The sequence below is a fragment of the Ailuropoda melanoleuca genome, chromosome 18, assembly GCF_002007445.2.
Source record: "Ailuropoda melanoleuca isolate Jingjing chromosome 18, ASM200744v2, whole genome shotgun sequence".
NCBI lineage: Eukaryota > Metazoa > Chordata > Mammalia > Carnivora > Ursidae > Ailuropoda > Ailuropoda melanoleuca.
In genome coordinates this window covers 22,738,068-22,759,627 of record NC_048235.1, presented here as the reverse complement: position 1 = coordinate 22,759,627, position 21,560 = coordinate 22,738,068, and the positions used below count along the sequence as shown (strand labels likewise).

The following is a 21,560-nucleotide window of genomic DNA, read 5'->3' as shown; positions in this document are numbered from 1 at the left end:
TTACTGAGAGCAAATGGACTTCATTCTTCACTGGTTACTGGATAATCTGTCATGAGACATCATCTTATTTAAATTAGTAAGAAATCCTCAGTTAATTTCCCTAGACCATGTCCTTAAGAGTTATTTGTGAATCCGAATTGTTAAGTGTGTGGTTGTTGAGTCACAGTGCTTGGGTCCACATCCCAAGCACTGGGTTTCTCTCTATTTGTGCAGGTCATTTTCATGTTCTTCAAAAAGTTTTATAGTTTTATTCCAAAAAAAAAAAGAGAGAGAGAGAAAAGGAAATCCTCAGTTAAATTTCATCTGAGCTAAAAACTCTCTCAATGGTTTCTGTATATGTTATTACATAATCTAATTCCTTGGGAATGCTGCCTCAACATAATACCGTAATTCATCTTTTACCCTAGTGATCTCCGGTTTCTAGGTGTCCCCCAGAAGGCACTAACTGAATGTCATTCATTCATCTTGGCAATGGCAGGACACAGCTGAGAAAGGATATTCTGCTCTTTTGAGTTTTAGAATGCTTTAAAGTTCATAGTAAGAAAACTGTCTGAAAGTAAAAGGGTTTTCTTACATTGAAATACACAGAAAAGTACCTATGAGGGTACACTTAGATGATTTTTCACAAAACAGGCACACTTGTGCAAGCAGAACCCAGATCAAGAAATAGAATATTTCCCATACCCCAGGACAGTGCCCCCTGCGCCTTTGTAATAACTACACCCCCAGGTAACCATGATTCCACTTCTAATGGCACGGATTTGTTTTTCCTGTTTTGGTACTTTACATAAATGGAATCCTACTCTCTGTAGTCTTCTGTGTCTCTCTCTTTAAACGTTATCTTTAGGAGCCCGAGCCGTCTCATTACACACAGTCACAGACTTTCCATTCTTATCACTCTACAGTATTTCACTGTATGAATCCATGGCAATTTATTTGATCCTTCTACTGATGATAGATGTAATGCATGGTTTTCCAGTTTTGTGCTGTTTTGACGAGTGCTACTGTGGAAATTCTAGACTGTCTTTTGGTGAACATACATGTGCACTTCTTTGGGATACATACACACATACATAAAGAGTAGACTCTCTGGGCCACAGGATATGCAAATGTTTGGCTTTAGTTGTCACTTTCCAAACAGGCTGATGCAATTTACACTTCTGCTAGCAGCATATTCTAATTCTGGCAATTTCATGTTCTCACCAACACCCTGGTATCTTCTTTCTCCTGTTAGCCGTTCTATCGCATAGGTGGTGGTATCACACTGTGGTTTGAATCTGCAATTGCCTGATACAAAGATGAGCACCTTTTCATGTGTTTGCTGTTCATCTCCTGCCCACTGTGAAGTTCTGTGGGGTTTTTTGCCCATTTTTATATTGGGTTGTCTCTTGCTTAATGATGTGGAAGAATTCTTTATATTCTAGATAAAAATCCTTTGTCAGATGTATGTACCGTATCTTTTTACATCCTCTGGGTTGAATTTTCACTCTCCTACTGACGTCTTCATTTAATTTTATTTATTTTTTAAGATTTTATTTATGTATTTATTTGAGAGAATGAGAGAGAGAGGAGTGTGAGCGGTGGGCTAGGTAGGGGGTTGGGCGGGAGGAGCAGATGGAGACGCAGAGAGAGAATCTTAGGCAGGCTCGACACCCAGCACAGAGCCTAATGCAGGGTTCGATCTCACAACCCTGAGATCATAACCTGAGCCAAAACCAAGAGTCAGAGGCTTAACCAACTGAGCCACCCAGGTGCCCCATGATGTTTTAATTTTAATATAGTCTAACTTATTTATTTTCCCTTTTATGGTTAGTTCTCTCTAGGACTTGAAGAAATCTTAACCTACCTCAAGGTTATATAGAAGCTCTCTTTTTCCTCTAAAAGCTGTATTGTTTTATCTCATAGCAAGAGGGTTTAATTCAGAAATGTAGTCGGTAGGTACCTGGAGACAGAATTAAATAAGAAAACAAACAAGTATGTTTTCCATTGAGCCAAAACATGGAGGACTGACTGTACAGAGAATAATGGTGCAGAAAGAAACTCAGGATAAAATATAACAGAATTCCCATCACAAACAAAAGACAAATTCCTTCTGGTGACTGGGCCCTGAACTTAGAGCCTATTATCCCAGTGTTTGAGCTGCCTTTCTAAGAGTGGTTACTATAGGAACTGTCCCAAGACTCTGCAGCTATGGTGACTCCTCCCTGGGGACAAGGAGCCACGCCAGGGGACAAAACAAGGCCTCTCACAGTGTCTCATCTCCTTCATGAGATACTAGGAAAATCTTTTCTCGGGAAACCTTTTTGGCTCCTCTGAATGTTTTGACTACTTATACATGTGTGCGGTAGGCATTTACAAAGATCATTAAAAGTAATTCACTTTTTTGTAGTCACTTCAAATCTCAAAGTTGCATTTGAAATTGTGGGTGTTGGACATGTCTCAATGGGCACCCATCTCTCCCTCTTTTTTGGCCCAGGAACATGGCATTAAGAAAGACTAAAAGGTGAGAGGGATGGCTTACAGAGGGGCATAAATCCAGGGATACGATACCATGACTGGCCAGGCCTGGGTCACATGCCCATCGAGGGAGGACAAGATACAAATCATCAGAACAAGGGGGATGGTGAACATGGCTGGACAAGTAAAAACAACACCTACTCTAGTCTACTTCGAATTAGATATGCCTAGGGCCATGTTTTAAAATTGTAAATCCAACCATGTTACCCACCCCCTGCCAACCCATCTACCAACTTAAAATTACTTTCTATTTTCCATTACACTTAAAGTAAAACCCAAACTAGTTCATTGAATTTTCAGTGCATTACTTCATCTGACTTCTCCTTTCCTCTCAAATTCTTTTGCCTTCTCTCATGACTCACCAAGGCATCAGCTACTTGTACAGGGCCTAGAATCTGACAGCACGCAGGTTCAGAAGCCCGGCTAAACCAAACCCTATTTCCCCTAGCTTCACCTTGAACCCTGTGCTCTTATTTTTAGTACTCATCTCACTAGCTCAATCCCATTACCTAATTCACGAGGAATTTTCCTGTATGTATAACATTCATATGGAAAATATTGCAGGAAATTGAAATCCAGCGTTAAAAATGTCACATCGGAGAGCCCCAACTCTACAAATCAGGTTCATGGTCAGCACTTTCTTCTGCAGTATATAATCTCAACTGTGAAATACAATAAAAACCAAATGGATTTCTGTTGTTCACACACTTTAAAATAGCTCTTTGTTTACGGTAGAGGCCAAGCAATGTGGGAGAGGACTTAGAGGAAGGTCTCCAAGGAGTACTGTTCAGATACTACAAATTCTGAGTTTGAAGTTGGAGCCAGATTGAAGATAATCAAGTTTATGCTGATTGCCACTTAATGTGTGCAAGTACAAGGAAGTAAAATGTCTTTGTTCTAGGGTTCCTCCAATTTGCATTGTCTGATTTGATTCCTTGAGGGGAAAAAAATGTTAAGGAGACTTAAGTCTATGGAGATTTTGATTAAAAAGAAAAGCACTCGTGTCTGGGTTTTCTGGTGTGTGGGCATTTATAGCCAGCCATATGTTTACTTTGTAAATTCCAGTTAAGGCTGCAACATAAGCTGTTTCAGTTTGGGTGGAAGTTTTGTCAGACCTCACAAATGAGATTTGTACTCTGTTAGGAGTTTGCCAGATTTTTTGCAGGGGCTGTGGGCAGGTCCATGGTAAGTAAGGAGAGTCTACTGCTAATTTGTTTTCTTAAGAGTAAGTCCTGAAAAGCTCTTCCTTGCAATAGAAGGAATGATGGAATTAGAATATCATCATTTAGTAATGATTGTAGTACTAACTGTTTTGGGCAAGAATCACCCATGGATAGGATGCTAAAATTGGCAGATGAGACTCTGAGAAACAGGATATTTATGTAGTCTCAAAGTATCTCTCCACAAGATATTTCTTAAATGCAAAGGGGAATAAGAAGGGAAGGCACTTGGTAGTTCCTAATGAGACACCATCTTATTCAAGCGCTTCCTACTTTCCAGGGTGGGGGTGCTGAGTGGATGGAGGGTGGGGAGCGGGACACAGGGGTTATCTAGAGACTGTGCCCTTCTCCTGTCGCTCTCTCATCTGCAAGCTCGTGAGTGTAAGGTCCCTCTCTTTCCAGGGTCACTCCGTCTTCTCCCAAAGCCAGTTCCACCTTCTGCACTCAGGGTTAGATTCCATTCCGGTTATGTTTGTTTGTTCATTTATTGACGGTCTGCTGTGTGCAAACTCCAGCGGATTCAGCATGAAATAAGATGAGCCCTTGATCTCTAGGATCTTCCAGCCAGCACTAGAGGAAAATACCAAATAAACTAGGATAGCCCTTCGTATCTGTAGAGGGGTGCATGGGGTGCACAGGAGTACGAGGGGCAGCACCAAACCAGCTGATACGTACCAGTGGGGTTCTTACGTGATTGAAAGTACTTTCATATCGATTGGTAAAAAGCCACAAGCTGAACCCCTGGCCACGTCCCTGGGATACTCTTCGCTCACATGCCTCAAGAGAATAATGAAAAGATTAAACCCAACACAGCAGGGGCCTCTAAGACTGCTCTTACATTTTCCCACTCCTTTCTGACTGCCTAATCCTGCATGAGAGGTCAGACAAGGCTTTCTGGAAGAGGTGATGTGCGTGTCAACAACGAACAGAAGTTAGCCAGGTAAAGCACAGCGTCTGTTCGGGCCCCTGGATCAGGGAGAGAACGTGTTGCATCTGAGAAACCATGGTTCGTTGAGTAATACAGCTCATCTGATGCTGGGGAAGGGTGGGGAGAAATGGTTTCCAGAGGCAAGTTAAGGCCAGATCAGAAAGAGCCTTGTATGCCCCACTAAGACACCTGAACTTGACTGGACAAGCTATAAAATGTCTCTGAAGAAGTCTAAGATGGAAAGCAACCCAATTAGATTTATGTTTTAGAAAAATAGTTGTGGCATAAGTAGAGGAAAGGGGTTGAGGGGCAACAGACAAACACAGACAAACAAACCACCTGTTCACAGGCTGTGGAAGGAATTCAGGCAGGAGATGAGCACCTTTTCTAACGCAGAATCAGTATGGAAATAGAGAAATGGTTGGAATCCAAAAACATTAAAAAGGTAGAATCACTAGGGCTTTGTGATTAGATTGATAAGCTCCCTGCTATAAAATTTTCAAACGTATTTGGCATTAGACAGAATGATTTTATCCAGAGTGAACCATTTGGTAAGCCTCTTATATATGCTTCCAAAATGAAGGACTGATCCCTGCACCGGAACTTACGGTGACTGGCTCATTTCCAAACCATTCTTTTCCGAAGATCTGCAGGTAAGAACTATGCATTTGCTAGTCTTTGGACAATTATGGTGGAGTTACAGTGCAGGTTTTGTCCTTTGCAGTGTAAAAGAGAGTGTAAGGACAGCGCAACCTTGACGGTTGTAGGTTCCCAATTTTAGAAAATCCGCGTCCATGAGCTATGTCTGGTGTGTACCCTGACCGGCATTTCTTGGGGTGGCCCCGTTCCCAGGATGGATCAGGAAGCTGCGCAGCTGGAGAAGAGGCACGTGCATGATGTGTATGAGAGCACGGCGCCTTACTTCAATGACCTGCAGAGTAAAGCCTGGCCTCGCGTCCGCCAGTTCCTCCAGGAGCAGAAGCCCGGCAGCCTCATCGCTGACATAGGTAAGCCGGGCTCGTGCCCTGTCGACTGAAATGTATTCTGTTGTGCCTTTCCTTCTCAGATGCATTTCACACTTCCATTCTAACCAGAAGTCTGAAATTGTGTCCACGGCTTGCCAGTATCTAGAGTATTCAACCTTATAGCAGAAATTCATCAAGTCAGAAAGTAGGAAACTTCCTGAAATCTACATTTACACAATGGTGACCTTTTCAAGCGCCTCTACACACATCCTCCAACAAAATCGACCTGGCACTGAATGAATAAATCATGACTGCAACGACTGCGGGTGAAAATGACCATTTAGAATTTGGAAACATTCACATTTTAAATAACGTTTGGTGGCTCACCTTGAGTGGCTCTCATGCCTCCTACAGAAGAGCCAGAATTGTGGGATTACAGAAGAGGTCCCATAACCCCTTATTAGTCTCATAGATCTTTTCCCTTAACTATTCCGTAGGTCTTTCATTATTAGAGCCTATCTTTAATTAGATCATATCTTCATAATCACTGATTTGCCTGGAGGACTTCGGCTCGGTATCTTTCTGAATCGAGAAGTGGTAAACCACAACTCAGTGGATCTAAGACTAAGGTTTAAGACATGGCAGGATTCCCACTTGAGGCATGCCCACCTAAAACTGCTTTCCAGAAACTGCATGCAGACTGTGCCTAGAAGAGTCATAAATCCATAGTTTCCAATTCCATCTGATTGGCATTTACTCTAAACATTTACTGTAAATATTAGTAAGAGAAACAGATGTGTGTCCACAGCTTTTAGCACATTAGAGCTGGTAAGAGCCGGATAGAATCTGGGAAAGAGGTACATGTCATGCAGAAACAGAGACACTTTGAAAACGATCTCTATCTTTTAAACTTTTAAAATTTAACTGTGGTTTCAGAAGATACAGTGAATTTGGGACTCTTGCCACCCACAAGGTCAGCAAAGTGCCAGTATCTTAAAATCAGTTAGAAGCAAAAGGAACCATTCCATAAGTGGCTTTGGGACCACAGTATAATTATATACTTTCTCTTGGGGCGCCTGGGTGGCACAGTCGTTAAGCGTCTGCCTTCGGCTCAGGGCGTGATCCCAGCGTTCTGGGATTGAGCCCCACATCAGGCTTCTCCACTAGGAGCCTGCTTCTTCCTCTCCCACTCCCCCTGCTTGTGTTCCCTCTCTCGCCGGCTGTCTCTCTGTAAAATAAATAAATAAAATCTTAAAAAAAAATTATATACTTTCTCATATCTTACCCCCAAAATTCCAAATGAAGCAAAGATTTAAGTATGAGAAAATGAGATTGTTAAAGGACTAGATGACTGACAACTAGATTATTTTTAAAAATATCCTCAGAGACAAAAGCCCTTTCTATGTGTAACACCAAGGAAAGTCAGAAATCATAAAAGATAATACAGTTGTCATTATTCACAGTACCTATATTAAGTTGATAAAATTGCCATGAACACTGACTTCATGAATACTGAATTACGCCCCCAGGGGAAATGCAGAATCAGGTTCCTGTGAGCCTCTGGTCACAACATTTTTGTCGACTGGTCAATACCTAATCTTGTTTCATGCTTCTGTCTATTTGAAGACACATTATGGCTATATTATGGATTTTTTAACATTGAACTCAAGGTCAACATGCTATAACTCATGCCTGAACATACTTTACTGAACACATATATCTTGTCCATAAGGCTCATCATAGCCATCTTGGGCTTAGGAACTCTTCACAGCTCTTGAACCCTAAGCTGAGGGACCATCTTAAACCATGAAGTCACTAACACAAAGCACAAAAATGCAAAAAATACAGCACTAAATAGACCACAGAAAGGGCATTTGTTGAAAGGATGAGAACCAAAACAAGATATCGGTCTGGCATCTCAGGCAGCTCAAATTTTTCCAAATTTTTTGCTGCTCTATAAGCAGGCTTGCTGGTGAACCACCGTGCAAGTGTTTGAGTATTGACTTGGGGGTCACAAATTTTATCATGTAGGTAAACATGCAATTATGGAACCTGTGAGTAGAGAAAATTGACTATAGTGATATCTTTGACCATATAAAAAGTTAAAAGTTCTACAGGGCAAAAACCTAGACAAATATCTAAATGAAGTAAAAAAAACAAAAATTAAGTAAAAATATCTGCAACTTATCTGACAGAAAATTGGATAAATTTCTTAATCTACAGAGCATTCTTCAAAGTCAGTATGAAAGAATAGGACCAATCTTTCAAAAAAAAAAAAAAGAATTTAGGATAAGAACAAACAATTCAAAAAAGGAGGAATACCGATTGCTTAAAATTGTTTTGATAGGTGATGTGCTTACATGGCTCATAACAAAGGCCCAAAGGGTATACAGTGACAGCTATGCCACCCCAGTCCTGCAGCACCAAGTAACCCATGCCAGAAGCAATTAGCCTCTCGTATAATCTTGAGATATTTAAGTATAAGCATTTACACGTGTCCATACGGTGGATTTTCCTTGTTTGATCACACAAATGCTGTTATGTTATACAAACTGTTATACACCTAGCTTTTGTTTCTTTTCATATATTGTCGAACTCATCCCATGTTTGCATGTATAGAGATGCCTCCTATGAAAAGCTTCATAGCATTCTCTGATAATAGCACTGTATAACCAGATCATGTTGTCTGCTCGGTCTGGCTACTACAAAGTATGGTGCAAACAATATTCTTTAGATGCCCCTGTGCAACTCCGTAATTTTACCTAGTATGTATATTTAAAAAAAAAATTTTTTACCCATTTGTATCTTTCAAATTTTGTGCTTTTAAAGCATTTTTTTTTTACTACTCAATAAATGAATGGTACTATTTTGATTACACAATGAGAGGTATGGTTTTTTTTCTTAAAATTTAATTTATTTTAAGAAAGAGAGAGTCTAGAGAGAGACACTGAGAGCAGGGGGAGGAGCACAGAGAATCCCAAGCAGACTCTAAGCCCAATGTGGAGCCCGACGGTGGGGGGGGGGGCTCGATCCCAGAACCCTAAGATCATGACCTGAGCTGAAACCAAGCGTCAGATGCTCGACTGACTAAGCCACCCAGGCACCCCAAGGGATAGATTTTAAAACAAAAGCGAAGTTAAAGAAAAAAATAAATGAAAAGAAAGAAGCCCAAAGAGATTAGAAGAAAAGAAAGCAGGGTAATACGACTATCTCCAAAAGGAAATGTTTTTTTCTTTCCAGGTTTTCCGCTTCACTAAAGTCAACTGTTCCGTTGGCAACTTGACTGGTTATTAGATTAGCTATTTATAGTTCATTACTAGTCAGACTTCGCAGAAGTAATCAACACCTGGAGGTCATCGGGTTCCAGTCGCCCACACAGTAATTTCCTAGGCTGTCTTCAGCATTGAAGGGGGCAACTCTCAGTTGACTGAAATTTTATTAACCACCTCACCCCACTCCGCAGCCAAGCTGATTTTGCTGAGGTGTGGGGGAAGGGTTCCTGACGGCAACTAAGTCTTTAGGGCAGGTATCAGGAATTAAGTGAGCAGGAAGTACAGCCTAAGTGAAAAGAACCTGGATGAGTTTCTCAGGACATGCTAGGATCTGGGCAGTCACGGCAGTGCCGTTACCTAAACCGCGCTAGACATTAAGGACGTTAGGTGGGTCAGGGACGGTGTTCCGGGGTTTGAGAGCTCTATTTAGATTAGAAAGCAGGAAAAAGACCAGAGCCCGATTCTTTTTGAGCGAAGTTACCTTTTTACCCAACATCAAAGACAACCGTCTGTCCCAGTGGTATTGAAAATTGCATTTTTGTGTACATAATAAAAATGAGCTTTTCAATAATTGAGATTCCCTTTGCCTCATCACTGTATGCACCTATTCCCAGTCTCTGTGGTCAGATTTGATTTGCTAAGTCATTCTCTATTTACCATTCCTTCATGGAGTCAATGAAAACGTAGAGCCTCCGCTTTGTGGTGGGCACAGAACATGCCTACAGAATAAAACATATCCCTTCATCTCTGGTTTCAAGAAATGTCTATAGGGGCGCCTGGGTGGCACAGAGGTTAAGTGTCTGCCTTCGGCTCAGGGCGTGATCCCGGCGTTACGGGATCGAGCCCCACATCAGGCTCTTCTGCTATGAGCCTGCTTCTTCCTCTCCCACTCCCCCTGCTTGTGTTCCCTCTCTCGCTGGCTGTCTCTATCTCTGTCGAATAAATAAATAAAAAATCTTAAAAAAAAAAAAAGAAATGTCTATAAAATGGGAAATAAACCGTCTATAGAGTCTTCTCTTTCAGATAAGGGTCTTACCAAAAACAAACAAAAAAACCTCTTAATTTAAAAAATGTCATTGTTCCTACAGACTTGAGAGGAACATTCAGATTAGTCATTTCTAGCAAACACTTGCTCACCATGTGCCAAAACATTTCATGGAATTGGAGCAAGTGTCTGTCTTCGTCTCTGAGAATGGTGCAGAATGGAAAAAGGAGGGAATGGAAGCCCGCAGACACTTTCTGGTAGCTCGCTCCAGTCCTACAAAAGGTTATCCTTTAATGAGATTTTGTAAAGCAGCATGAGTGTTGCGTACTGGAGCTTGCTGCAGTATCAAAAATGTTCTGATATGCTTGCTGCACATTTAAGATACTGGGGTCACCAGGCTTGGCAATATTCCCAATCTCCTCATTAGGATAATATATCTTCCCCTCTCTAGTATCTCAGTGTATGCACCTGGAAAATAAATTATGGCATCCTACTTGGGAGATCCACCACTATCCTTAAAAACTGAACGCCATCAGAAATGAATATGGGATTGGGACGCCTGGGAGGGCTCAGTGGGTTAAGCGTCTGCCTTCAGCTTGGGTCAGGATCCCAGGGTCCTGGGATGGAGTCCCTCTTCGGGCTCCCTGCTCAGCGGGGAGCTTGCTTCTCCTTCTGCCGGCCCCTCCCCCTGCTTGTGCCCTCATTCTCTCTCTCTCTCTCTGACAAAATCTTAAAAAAAAAAAAAAATGAATATGGGATAAATCAAAGGTGCCATGGGCCCTGGAAGCCTTTCAGGAGATGCTGAGATTTGAAAAGGCCCGAGTGGTTTCGGTACTGCCGTATACCCTCTAAACACCTCTCTCTAGTTGGAACGGTCCACAAACCTGTTCTTTTTTTTTACTTTTTAAATTCCAGCATCATTAATGGACAGTGTTACATTAGTTTCGGGTGCACAATGTTGTGATTCAACCGTTCTCCACATTGCTCAGTGCTCAGCACTGTTAAGTGTGCCCTTAATCCCCTTCACCTGTTTCACCCACCCCACCCCCCCACCTTCCCCCAATAACAAGCAGTCGATCACGAACGTGTTCTTTGTAGTCTCTCTATGGTAATTTTCCATTTTTCTAAATGTATCCCCTGAGCCAATTAAAATAAAAAAGCAAACAGATTTGCAAGACTCTTTTTCTTCAACTATGACCATCATCTTTGAAATACTCAGGACTGCCATTTTCAAACACTTTGTGATTCCTATTTTCCCCACAGCTCCCCTCTAATATTGGTTGCTTTTTCTCATAAGCATTCTTGGGAACAGTGGCTATGAGATCTAAAACATTTCTAAGACCCCAATCATTTACATTGAAATGATCACACTGGAAATCTTATTTTTTATTCAGAGGCTCACCATGGTCTCAGCTGGCATTGGTGAACTTTAATTATGCTTTTAGTGTCTCATATAATTTCGAATGGCCTATTAAGAGGGAGTTATTAGAGCATTGTGACGTATTTCAGAAACAGCAAACTAAACGTTCTCGAATAGTGGTATTTTTTTCAGGGAGAAAAATCTAGAGCTAATGCCAGTAGACACAAATATAAGCTCTAATGATATCTTTAAATATTTCTGGAAAAGGAATTAGCTATGTCTTTGCAAATATAATACTAGATAGGTACCAGATGCTAGAAGACTTTGTTTCAAGATGGCTACTCACCCCTATTACGTCCTTCTTCAGTGTAGTTTCAGATCTGATTGATCTAGATCTTTGGGTTGTGTAAATATCAAATCCTTTGGGTCTCTGCCACCAGAAAATGAATGTCAAAAATGGTCTATTTAAGAAAAAAGTGGTTCTAAGAGTTGCATACTGAGTCAATAGAGGTCACTTAAAACCTAGAACTGACAATAGAATGGATGAAAAAGATATTGAAATTCCCTTTTCATTCAAATTCAACATTTTTGAAAAGCATGTTTTATTGTATACATTCTTTTATTTATATCCAATGAAAACTGGTGGGCAGTTTGTTTCGCCCAGCCAGGAAGTGGTAAGAGTGTCTGGAGAGAGAATATGAGAAAAAAATGCCATCACATACAGACCTTTGCATAATATGTATGGGAGCGCAGCTTTTGTAAAAGACTGGACCCTATTCCTGGGGTCCTCGGAAACTCTCCTTCCCTGCTGTGAGCCAGCTAACAGTCTTTGGTCATGCTAGCGGGCTAAGCCCTACGGGCATGACCTCATTAATTGTTCGATAAATATCGTTTCTTTTTCCCCATTCCTCTCCCTCTTCTAGTATTAATGAAAATCTGTAAGGGACTTCTGAAGGTTTTTCCTTGGCTTTTGGGAATACCTTCATATCATGCTCTCGTCAGTCTCAGTTCATTAATAGGAAGTTTTTCCATTGCTTGTTTTAAGAGAAACTGACGGTGTTCCACTTCCCACAAAGGACGGCACGTCACGCAGGCTTTTCTCTTACAGGTTGTGGGACTGGAAAGTATCTTAAAGTGAACAGCCAGGTGTACACCCTGGGCTGTGACTACTGTGGGCCATTGGTAGAGATTGCCCGGAGTAGAGGATGCGAAGTCATGGTATGTGACAACCTTCATCTCCCCTTCAGGGATCAAGGCTTGGATGCCATCATCTCCATAGGAGGTAAGGCAGCCCGGTCACACGTTCCCTCCTCACCTTGAGGAGGACATTACGTGGCAGAGGCCCTTCTTGCAACTCAACATGCATTCTTTGTAGAAGTGTCTGTGTGATTCATGTGATCTAATTTTTAAAAATATTTCAACTGGATTTTTGGACCAATCTCAAAGGTACTTAATGGTGGTACATGGGATTGTATTAACTAGTCAAGCCTTCAAACTGGTATTGTATTCTCTCTGATGACTCATTCTGATTTCTTTTACTGATGAGTAAGAAAGCAGTTGGGGAATTTTGCTCATTGAAATATTTTGTACTTTGTTATATTGAAATGAAGTCAGATTTTTCCAACATGAAGCAGAACTTCAGAAGTCATATTACCTACTTTAGGTCACGAGTGTGTCCTTTATTAGAACATTATAAAACTAATGTGCTGAATGTCACCTAGCAGGATGCGTCATGCACCCACCACTCACAAGGCACCGGGGAAGGTGGCCCCCCCCCGTCCCGGACTGCATTGTTTTTATAATGCCATTCAGCTCTCTTAATGCCAGAGATTGTTCAGAAGTCTAGGGAGTATGTTCCTATTTTCCTAACAAGTGTGCCCATACAAACACACAGGTCACAAATGAAAAGAAACCACAAAAAATATTTCATGCCTGAAATATACACAGGTAAGTCTCATCTTAGGCAAGGCACGTAATACACCTGAAACCTAGTACGTGAGTCATATTTAAAGATGCTAGGAAACTTGCAGCAATTTCTTTGGCAAAGAGGAATATCTTTTGCAAAGCAAATCATTTGCTCCAATAGGCTTAAAATCTATTTGACTCTAATGAGCTTCATCAGAGCAAGGGGATCCTACATAAAACTGGATAAAAAAACTGATTGCCAGATAAAAATACAGAGTAGACTGGTCTTTCCTGAAAGAAATGAGGACTCGATCTATTTGACCTTAGATGAGGACTCTATCTCTGCTTAGCAAGGGGATGCAGGCCTGGATGTTGCAGGCCTGAAAGTCCTTAGGACTGGCAGGAGACGGTTGCCACGGAAACCTGCTCTACTAAGGGCCTACTTACTTGCAGCTGAAACTGTTAAGTCCATTTGGGGCCTAACCAGGAAGAGGAGGGATTCCTGTTACACCAAGCAACGCATTATAATGCTTTGAATCCTGAGTGGAAAGAAAGTTTCGGGGTTGGTTATTCCACCTAACGCATGAGAAATCGTGGAGAGGTCAGAGAAGTGTATTGTTTGCTCTTTTTGTTCGTTGACATTAGTTTTCAGGTCTGCAAGGCTCCCCACATCCAGGCTGTGCCTCTGAGGCACCGGTGTGGGCAGGGGGATACTGCCTGGCTTTCCTGAGCCTGGGAAATGCTCCCATGTGTACGCGGTTAAGTCCTTCTCTGCTTTCGACAGAGGTCTCACGCTTGTCCACAGAAGAAGTGGAACACACTTGGTTGCCATCCTCTGAAGAAAAATGCTTCCTTAGGCGGAAACATACCATGTATTTTTAGGAACTGTAACTATAAGTTAATGTGACGTGGTCGTTTTCAACTAGGTCTCACATTTAGAACCGTATTATGAAAAATTTTGATTGTCTGGCTCTCTTATGTCCACATATATTTACTTCCCTGTTTAGAATTCTGCATGTTGGCACTTTTTGCTAATCTTCGCATGAAGAAATATATGTTTTGCTTTTCCATGTCTCTTAATAATAATGATTTGAAAGGTAAGCATCACACCTAATGATACATTCATTATGTTTTACTGGCAGATTGGAAAAAGAAACACTCTTTCCACTTACTTTTAGAATAGCTTGACAATTCTATGACAATTTACCAATATATTAAAACAGTGCCAATCAACTCTTTATGTCAGCGGTTCTCAATGTGGGGTTATGTTGCCCCTGCCAGCCTTAGGGGACACTTGTCAATGTCTGGAGACATTTTCGGCTAGTTCAACTGGATGCGTGTATGTACAACGTACTGTCATCTAGTGGGTGTTCCCCTACAACAAAGAATTATCTAGCCCGAAATGTCAGGAGTGCTGAGGTTGGAATGCTCTGCTCTATGCTAAACCTTTGGATTCTGAATGCTTTTAGATAGAGAGATGAGACCTGTACTGGAAAAGTTACATAACAGCATATCATAAAATATCAAGATGTAACAGGACTTTAAAGATAATCTTGTGGAACTGCCCATCTAGTTCTAGAATCCAGTAATTGAATTCAACCTCCCTATTTTCTGGGGTCTCAGCAGGAACACATTGCTACAGGATCCCTATATTTTACTATTTTTGCCTTTAAGTTGTGATTATGATTTTTAAACAAAAGGGATTTTTTTATCCTTTAAAGATTCAATATAGTTTCCTGACATTAATAATTCATGCAAATGTATCTTCACATCCCATTTTGGCTACATTTATAATGTTTTAAAATAGAATATATATGTATATATATGTGTATATATACATATGTACATATATGTGTATATAATACATTTTTTATATAATGAAGAAATCTTCACTTGTAAACTCTTCCCAAAAAAATTGGCCTAAAGGTTACTTAGTATTACATGTTAAATATAAACATAACACAGTATAGGGGCACCTGAGTGGCTCAGTTGGTTAAGAGTCTGACTTTGGCTCAGGTCATGACCTTGGGGTCCTGGGATCGAGCCCCATGGTGGGCTCCCTCCTCAGTGGGGAGTCCGCCTATCCCTCTTCCTTTCCCCTGCTAGTGTTCTCTCTCTCTCTCTCAAACAAATAAATAAATAAATAAATCAAACAAACCTGTTTAAAACCCAGTAATATAAAAGATTCAGATATTTCCTGGGTAATATTATACTATTAAAAATGAATCATCACATAACAAATGTTTAACAAATACATATAAAGACTTTCCACCCAGAATCTTGAAATGTTGAAGACTTATGAATCTGCTAAAAAGAGATGGTTATATTAAAGTAGTCCAGTTTTAATGCTTTTTTTCTTTTTGGGCCCCCAAAAGGAACATAGTCAACTTTCATTATTCACAGTAATTATATTCTATTAAGCCTCTGTGAACACTTAATTAGTGAGGACAGAGCCATTGCTCCCAGGGGAACTACAGGACTAGATTCCTGTGAGCCTCTGGATGCAGCATTTTTGTCAACTGATTAATACACAGCCTTGTTTTACATGGGTCTCTGTTTAAAGACAACTTATTTTTTAAATTTATTTTTTATTTTTTAATTTTTATGTTTTGGGGTTTTTTTTTTTCAGAGAGTGAGTTGGGGGGGGTGTGACTAAGCCACCCAGGTGCCCCTAAAGAAAACTTATTTAATATTGAGCTCATGCCAACAGCCCAAATGAAGCTTCTGTAATACATCTATTTTCTCTTGGAGACATACCTCAGCCTTGTCATGCTTAGGAACTCTTGAGCGCTATGCTCCGGGATGATTTTAAACAGTGAAATCACACATGAAAAGCACAAAATGCAGAAAACGTGGCACTGAATGGACCATGAAAGGACACTGGTTGACAGGAGGCAAGCTGAAACAAGGAAGCAGAGGTCACCTGGTTCGATCTCCGCTGGCAGCACACACACTGGGAGGTGTTTTGCCACCATGTGCATGTCAACGAGTGACCACGGAAACACAGAGTGCTGGTTGGGGGGCTAAAATATATTTTGGCAAGTAGCAAAATTTGCAAATACAGAACTTGCAGATAACAAGGACTGATCATATTTAGAGGTTATACCCACAGACGTTCTGGCATGAATTAGGTGCAAAGCATGGGAGATATTATGAATATTAGCATCATCTTAAGTGTTTGTCCTCCTGACCTCTGTGTCTCCTTTTAGCTTAGTGCCCAAGACTCTGTCTCTAGAAATGTAAGCTTTCAAATGAACCATTATAAAGGGTTCTGTGGGGGTGAGAGTGGGGAATGGTCTGAGGCCTAGTGAAGTCAAGTGATTGGTCAAAGATCACAAGGTGAGTTACCGACAGACCTAGGACAAAATACACAGGGGTCCTGTTCTTCAAACCCAGTTTAGCCTCATCATACCCCTGGCTTCTCACACTGCTGCCTGGCGGAATAGGCGAGACCACGGTGTGTGTGCTGATAGGAACGAAAACCTGATTGGGAACAAGACCCTGTGTGCCTGTTGAATGATCTTCCTTTGATAGCTTTATCTCCTTAATAATCTCATTTTAGATATTTGCTATCCGTCTGTGGCAGGTGAACTACAGATTTATCTGCTTACAACCTCCACCGCCAGCTGGATTACGGGGAGGGTTATAGGAATGGTCCCGGCCTCCCCTCCGTTGCTCCTCTTCTACTCATACCTGAGCAGTAGTGTCCAGACTCCCCTTAGAACCCATTTCCTGCCTGAGGCATGGGGTGGGCCATACCCCTGCCTGTGGAAAACGATCTGATTGTTCCTCTTGACATAGTACTGTGATCAGACTCCTCTCGGAACGAGTAGACTGGTACTTTCCACATATTGTTTGATTAAAATATACCTAATAACACACTTAAGGCTGGATAAAGGCAGTCCTACTTGAATCTCACTTTAACTTTGAAGGGATTGTAAGTAAAACAATGACTTATATGTTGATTTTTTAAAAATACATACACAACCACTTTATATTAATTTTTTAAAATTATAAGCAATTATTTGGACTTGGGCTTGGCTGGCTTATCTTTGCATTATCTAAATAGAAAGCAATCTTTAACATTCTTCTCCACTTCTCTTTGCTTTATTAATTTTATTAACATTGATTAGTGGTGTTAACCTTTTGGCGCTTTAGAAGTACCAATCATTCTTTAAAGCAAGGAATTATTTCATAGTTCTACTAGGGAATACTTACCTAACACACTGCTCCCATGAAAATTTCATTAATTCACATCGACCATCCTTCTAGTTAACAAATTTCATAGGATTTGGGAACTAGGAGGATTTGGAATGGACACCCTATTTAAGCATCTTATTATAGGCGAAGAAACCTGAAATCCGTAGAATAATTGCCCCAAATTGTCTAAAAAGTACAGGAGCCAGAGTAAAAATTATGTCCCCCCTAAAGCAAGGCTGTGTTGTTCCCACCATCTGTCCTGCCCTGTAGGAAATAAGGAGGTTTTATTGCATGTTGAAACTGCATCATTATAATACGGAAAATATTAGCATCTGAATGCGTCAGTTTACATCTGTGCATATATACTGAGATCTAGTTTCTTTTTCAGTCATACATCATTTTTCTACAAAACAAAGAAGAATCAGAGCAATAAAAGAAATGGCCAGGGTCTTAGTTCCCGGAGGCCAGCTGATGATTTACGTGTGGGCCATGGAACAAAAGAACCGGCACTTTGAGAAGCAAGATGTGCTCGTTCCGTGGAACAGGGCCTTGTGCTCCCGGCTTTTCTCAGACTCCAGCCAGCCTGGGAGAAAGAAGCCATGTGCACATCCAGAAAGAAGCCATCCCTACCCTCCTCCTTGCTCTGTCTGTAGCTGTTCTGTTTGTTTTAAAGAGCAGTGTCATTCAAAACGGTCCCACAGCATGGACTATGAGCCGCTAATGGCTGGGACATGCTGTGCAGCTATTTCTAAGGATGGGGAGGAAGAAAATGGATTCTATAACACGTTAGGAAAATCTTTTCGCTCCTGGTTTTTCTCTAGGTCTTTGGACGAGTCCACTCTGAGGAAGCAAACTGAGAGGGTGAGACCCTTGAAAAATACAGAAGGTTGGGCCAATAGTACTATATGCATCCAGCCTTCCAGACACTCCAGCTTAGACTTAGATCACCACGAACCATTTTCAACAACAGAGCAATATTTAGATGAAGATGTGTTTGTGGAGATGTCTCAAAAACAACTGGAGTGGCCGAGAGCACCAGCCGCAATGAAACATCAACATGGGGACCAACAAGGAGAAGTGAGGAGAAATGGAGATGGGAATTTTCTGGAAGGCACCAACGCTAGTGAGAATTGCGTGAATGTGGGTGATGTGGAAGGAGGTCACCCTTCTGCTAGTAAAATCCTGAGAAGGATTTCTGCACTTGACTCCACAGATTCCAACCCGGAGGAGACAATTTCTGTCGAAGAACAACAGCCCAACATTTTGGATTCCAGAGCCTTTATGCGCTACTACCATGTGTTTCGAGAAGGCGAGCTCTACGGCCTGCTGAAGGAGCATGTGGCAGAGCTGCACGTTCTGAGCTCTGGGAACGATCATGGCAACTGGTGTATCATTGCCGAGAAAAAGGACAATTGGGGCTGACTGGAGCATTTTAGACAATTCCTCCAAAAGGTGAACCATGGGTTTGGTATGGTTACCTGAATTTGCGTCCCATTTTATTATTTTTAATCCATTTATGCTTTGGTTTGTAGAGATGATGAGTTGGTCATCTTTTAAATCTTTGGGTGAACACAGAGCCTGGCACGTAAAGCATTTGACAAAGGGTATTCATAAATTATTACCAGAAGAGAGCTGAAGGAGCAATAGGAAATAAACTTCAGTACGGCTGGGGTCTTCTTTTCCCTGGAGGGTACATGTATATCATTTGTCGGTATTAGATGCTGATTTTAACAGATTCTGGGTGTTGACTTTTTTTTTATTACTATTAAAGTAGAGTCAACATACGATGTTCTATGAGTTTCAGGTGTACAACATAGTGATTTGACAATTCCATACAAGATTCTGTTTTTATTTTTATAATGAAGAGGGGATGAGTTCTGCTTCTCAGGTTACACTTCAGATCTGTATGCAAACTAACAGGTAAACAGTTCCACTGCACCGAAGTAAGCTGAATCACGCAACGCATTAACTTGTTGCCGAGGCCTTGTTCTTATTTCAAGTCTTTTGAAAAATGAGAGATGGTAGAGAGGGACAAGAAGTCTTACAAGGACTCTTCTGAATGATAAGCAGAGTTGCTTCCAAATACATGAATAACAAGGTTTTCAATGTTGCGCCGGGGGGGGGGGGGGTTAAAGGCACCGGGAGCATGTAAAGAGTGGTAGGTGTGGGTACTAGACGCAGTAGCCAGTACCCAGGTGATATTTTCATGACCTCATTCAAAGCAGGACCGCCTGGTTAAGATAAGACCAAGATTCACTAAGGAGCTTTCATCTAGAATGAGGCTTTTCTTATTAACTGAAGGGGGGTTTAGGAAATGAGACTCTGGTTGAAGCACCGTTTTATTTTGGCTTCATTGTAAATACACCAGTAAGCGGCAAGATATTTGTCCTTGATAGAGGATCTGTTGTTGGACTGTTTTTTTAAAAAAATCTGGGCATTTATCTTATCAAAAGCGACATTTTATTAGTTATATTAGGGATTTAGACAGAATTAAGTCCTATTATTTCAAGGTTGAATTTCTGCCACTTTGTAGACAAACGAATAGACTGGGTGTTGTATGGTCACTGCATCTGTTCCGAGTACACAAGGGTCTGTTTAAATCTATGTCATGGATCAGGAGACACATATAATTAGGAATCGACATTTGACAGAAGTCTTTCTAATTTATGGACCACTGTAATCCTGGACAAAAATCCAATTCTTGTTTTGTGTAAGATTTCATTTGTTTTGGGTTCTTTTCCCCTTCAGCAATTGTGCTCTATCTTAAAACAAGGCTACTATTTTCAGAGAAAACTAAAGGATTATTTTTAATACTTAATAATTAATACTTAAATACTTTAATACTAAAACCTAAAGGATAATATTTTAACACTAAATGACTGATGTGTATATCTCTTTTGGCTTCACAATGAGATCCCATCATCACCTTTTTGGTTGGTGAGACTCTCTGGCGGACAATATATGAGATAGAGGATGTGTAGTGTTCAGTGCACAGTTTGCATTAGAGGGACAATGAAAACAGACCTAGAAGTGGAATATAAATTAAAGATTAATTTAGTGTCTTCCATTTCTTTGTTTTATATTTTAATTAGTTAACATACAGTTAACTAACATACAATATCGGTTTCAGGAGTAGAATCCAGGGATTCATCACTTACATACAATACCCAGTGCTCATCATAACAAGTGCCCTCCTTAATACCCATCACCCATCTACCCATCCCCCCACCCACCTCCCTCCATCAACCCTCAATCTGTTCTCTATCATTAAGAGTCTTTTATGTTTGTTTTCCTCTACTTTTTCCCCCCTTCCCATATGTTCATCTGTTTTCTTTCTTAAATTCCACATATGAGTGAGATCCTATGGTATTTGTCTTTGTCTGACTTATTTCACTTAGCATAATACACTCTAGTTCCACCCACGTCATTGCAAATGGCAAGATTTCATTCTTTTTGATGGCTGAGTAATATTCCATTTTGTGTATATACTACATCTTCTTTATCCATTCATAGGTCAATGGGCACTTAGGTTCTCTCCATAGTTTGGTTATTGTTGATAATGCTGCTATAAACATCAGGGTGAATGTATCCCTTCGAATCTGTATTTTTGTATCCTTTGGGTAAATACCTAGTTGGGCAATTGTTGGATCAGAGGGTTCCATTTCTTAAATTAGGACATTAAACATGGGTATAAGTGGTTGTCTTGGTAGAAAGAAAATATTCTCTGAATTGGAGAAGTTCTTACAGTTAAGTCTTGATGGTCTTTTTATTACAAGTGGGTTTTTCTTCTCCTTGAAGCTTGCTGTCACATGTATGTTTAATGCCAACCTTGCGGCTAGAGATTTGCTTGAAGTCATTTCTTTCTGGTGGGAGGGTACCACTGACGTGGAACTCCATGCACCAAAACAGCTGTGCCCTAACCTGTGTGAGCGGCCTCCTAGACACACACCCTACTTTACATATGAGGATTCTCTAGAATGGTTCTTGAGAACGATTTTCACAAAATTTTGACAGGGCTGTAAATAAGACGCCACCAAGAAAAGCAATCTTTTGCTTTTCATCTGCTGAGCACGAGAATTCTATGCATCCAGACATTAGTTTGTGTGTGAATACTGAACACTCCGTGGTTGATACCCTCTCTTTGGTATATTCACATGAAAAGCACTCTTAACTCTAACTTCTGCCTTTGGAGATTATATATATAATAT

At 40.8% G+C, this 21,560-nt stretch overlaps 1 protein-coding gene across 3 annotated transcripts in view; it reads left to right on the top strand.

Moving 5' to 3' along the window:
* Positions 1–19,056, top strand: part of TRMT9B (tRNA methyltransferase 9B (putative)) — a 54,412-nt gene extending 35,356 nt beyond the window's left edge. For all 3 annotated transcript variants that reach the window (XM_034647694.1, XM_002919546.4, XM_034647693.1), the window contains exons 3-5: positions 5,518–5,672; positions 12,356–12,529; positions 17,741–19,056. In XM_034647694.1, coding sequence (XP_034503585.1) covers positions 5,519–5,672; positions 12,356–12,529; positions 17,741–18,774 — 1,362 coding nt within the window. In that variant the 5' untranslated portion in view covers position 5,518 and the 3' untranslated portion in view covers positions 18,775–19,056. The remainder of the gene's footprint in view (positions 1–5,517; positions 5,673–12,355; positions 12,530–17,740) is intronic.
* The last annotated feature ends 2,504 nt before the right edge of the window (positions 19,057–21,560 follow it).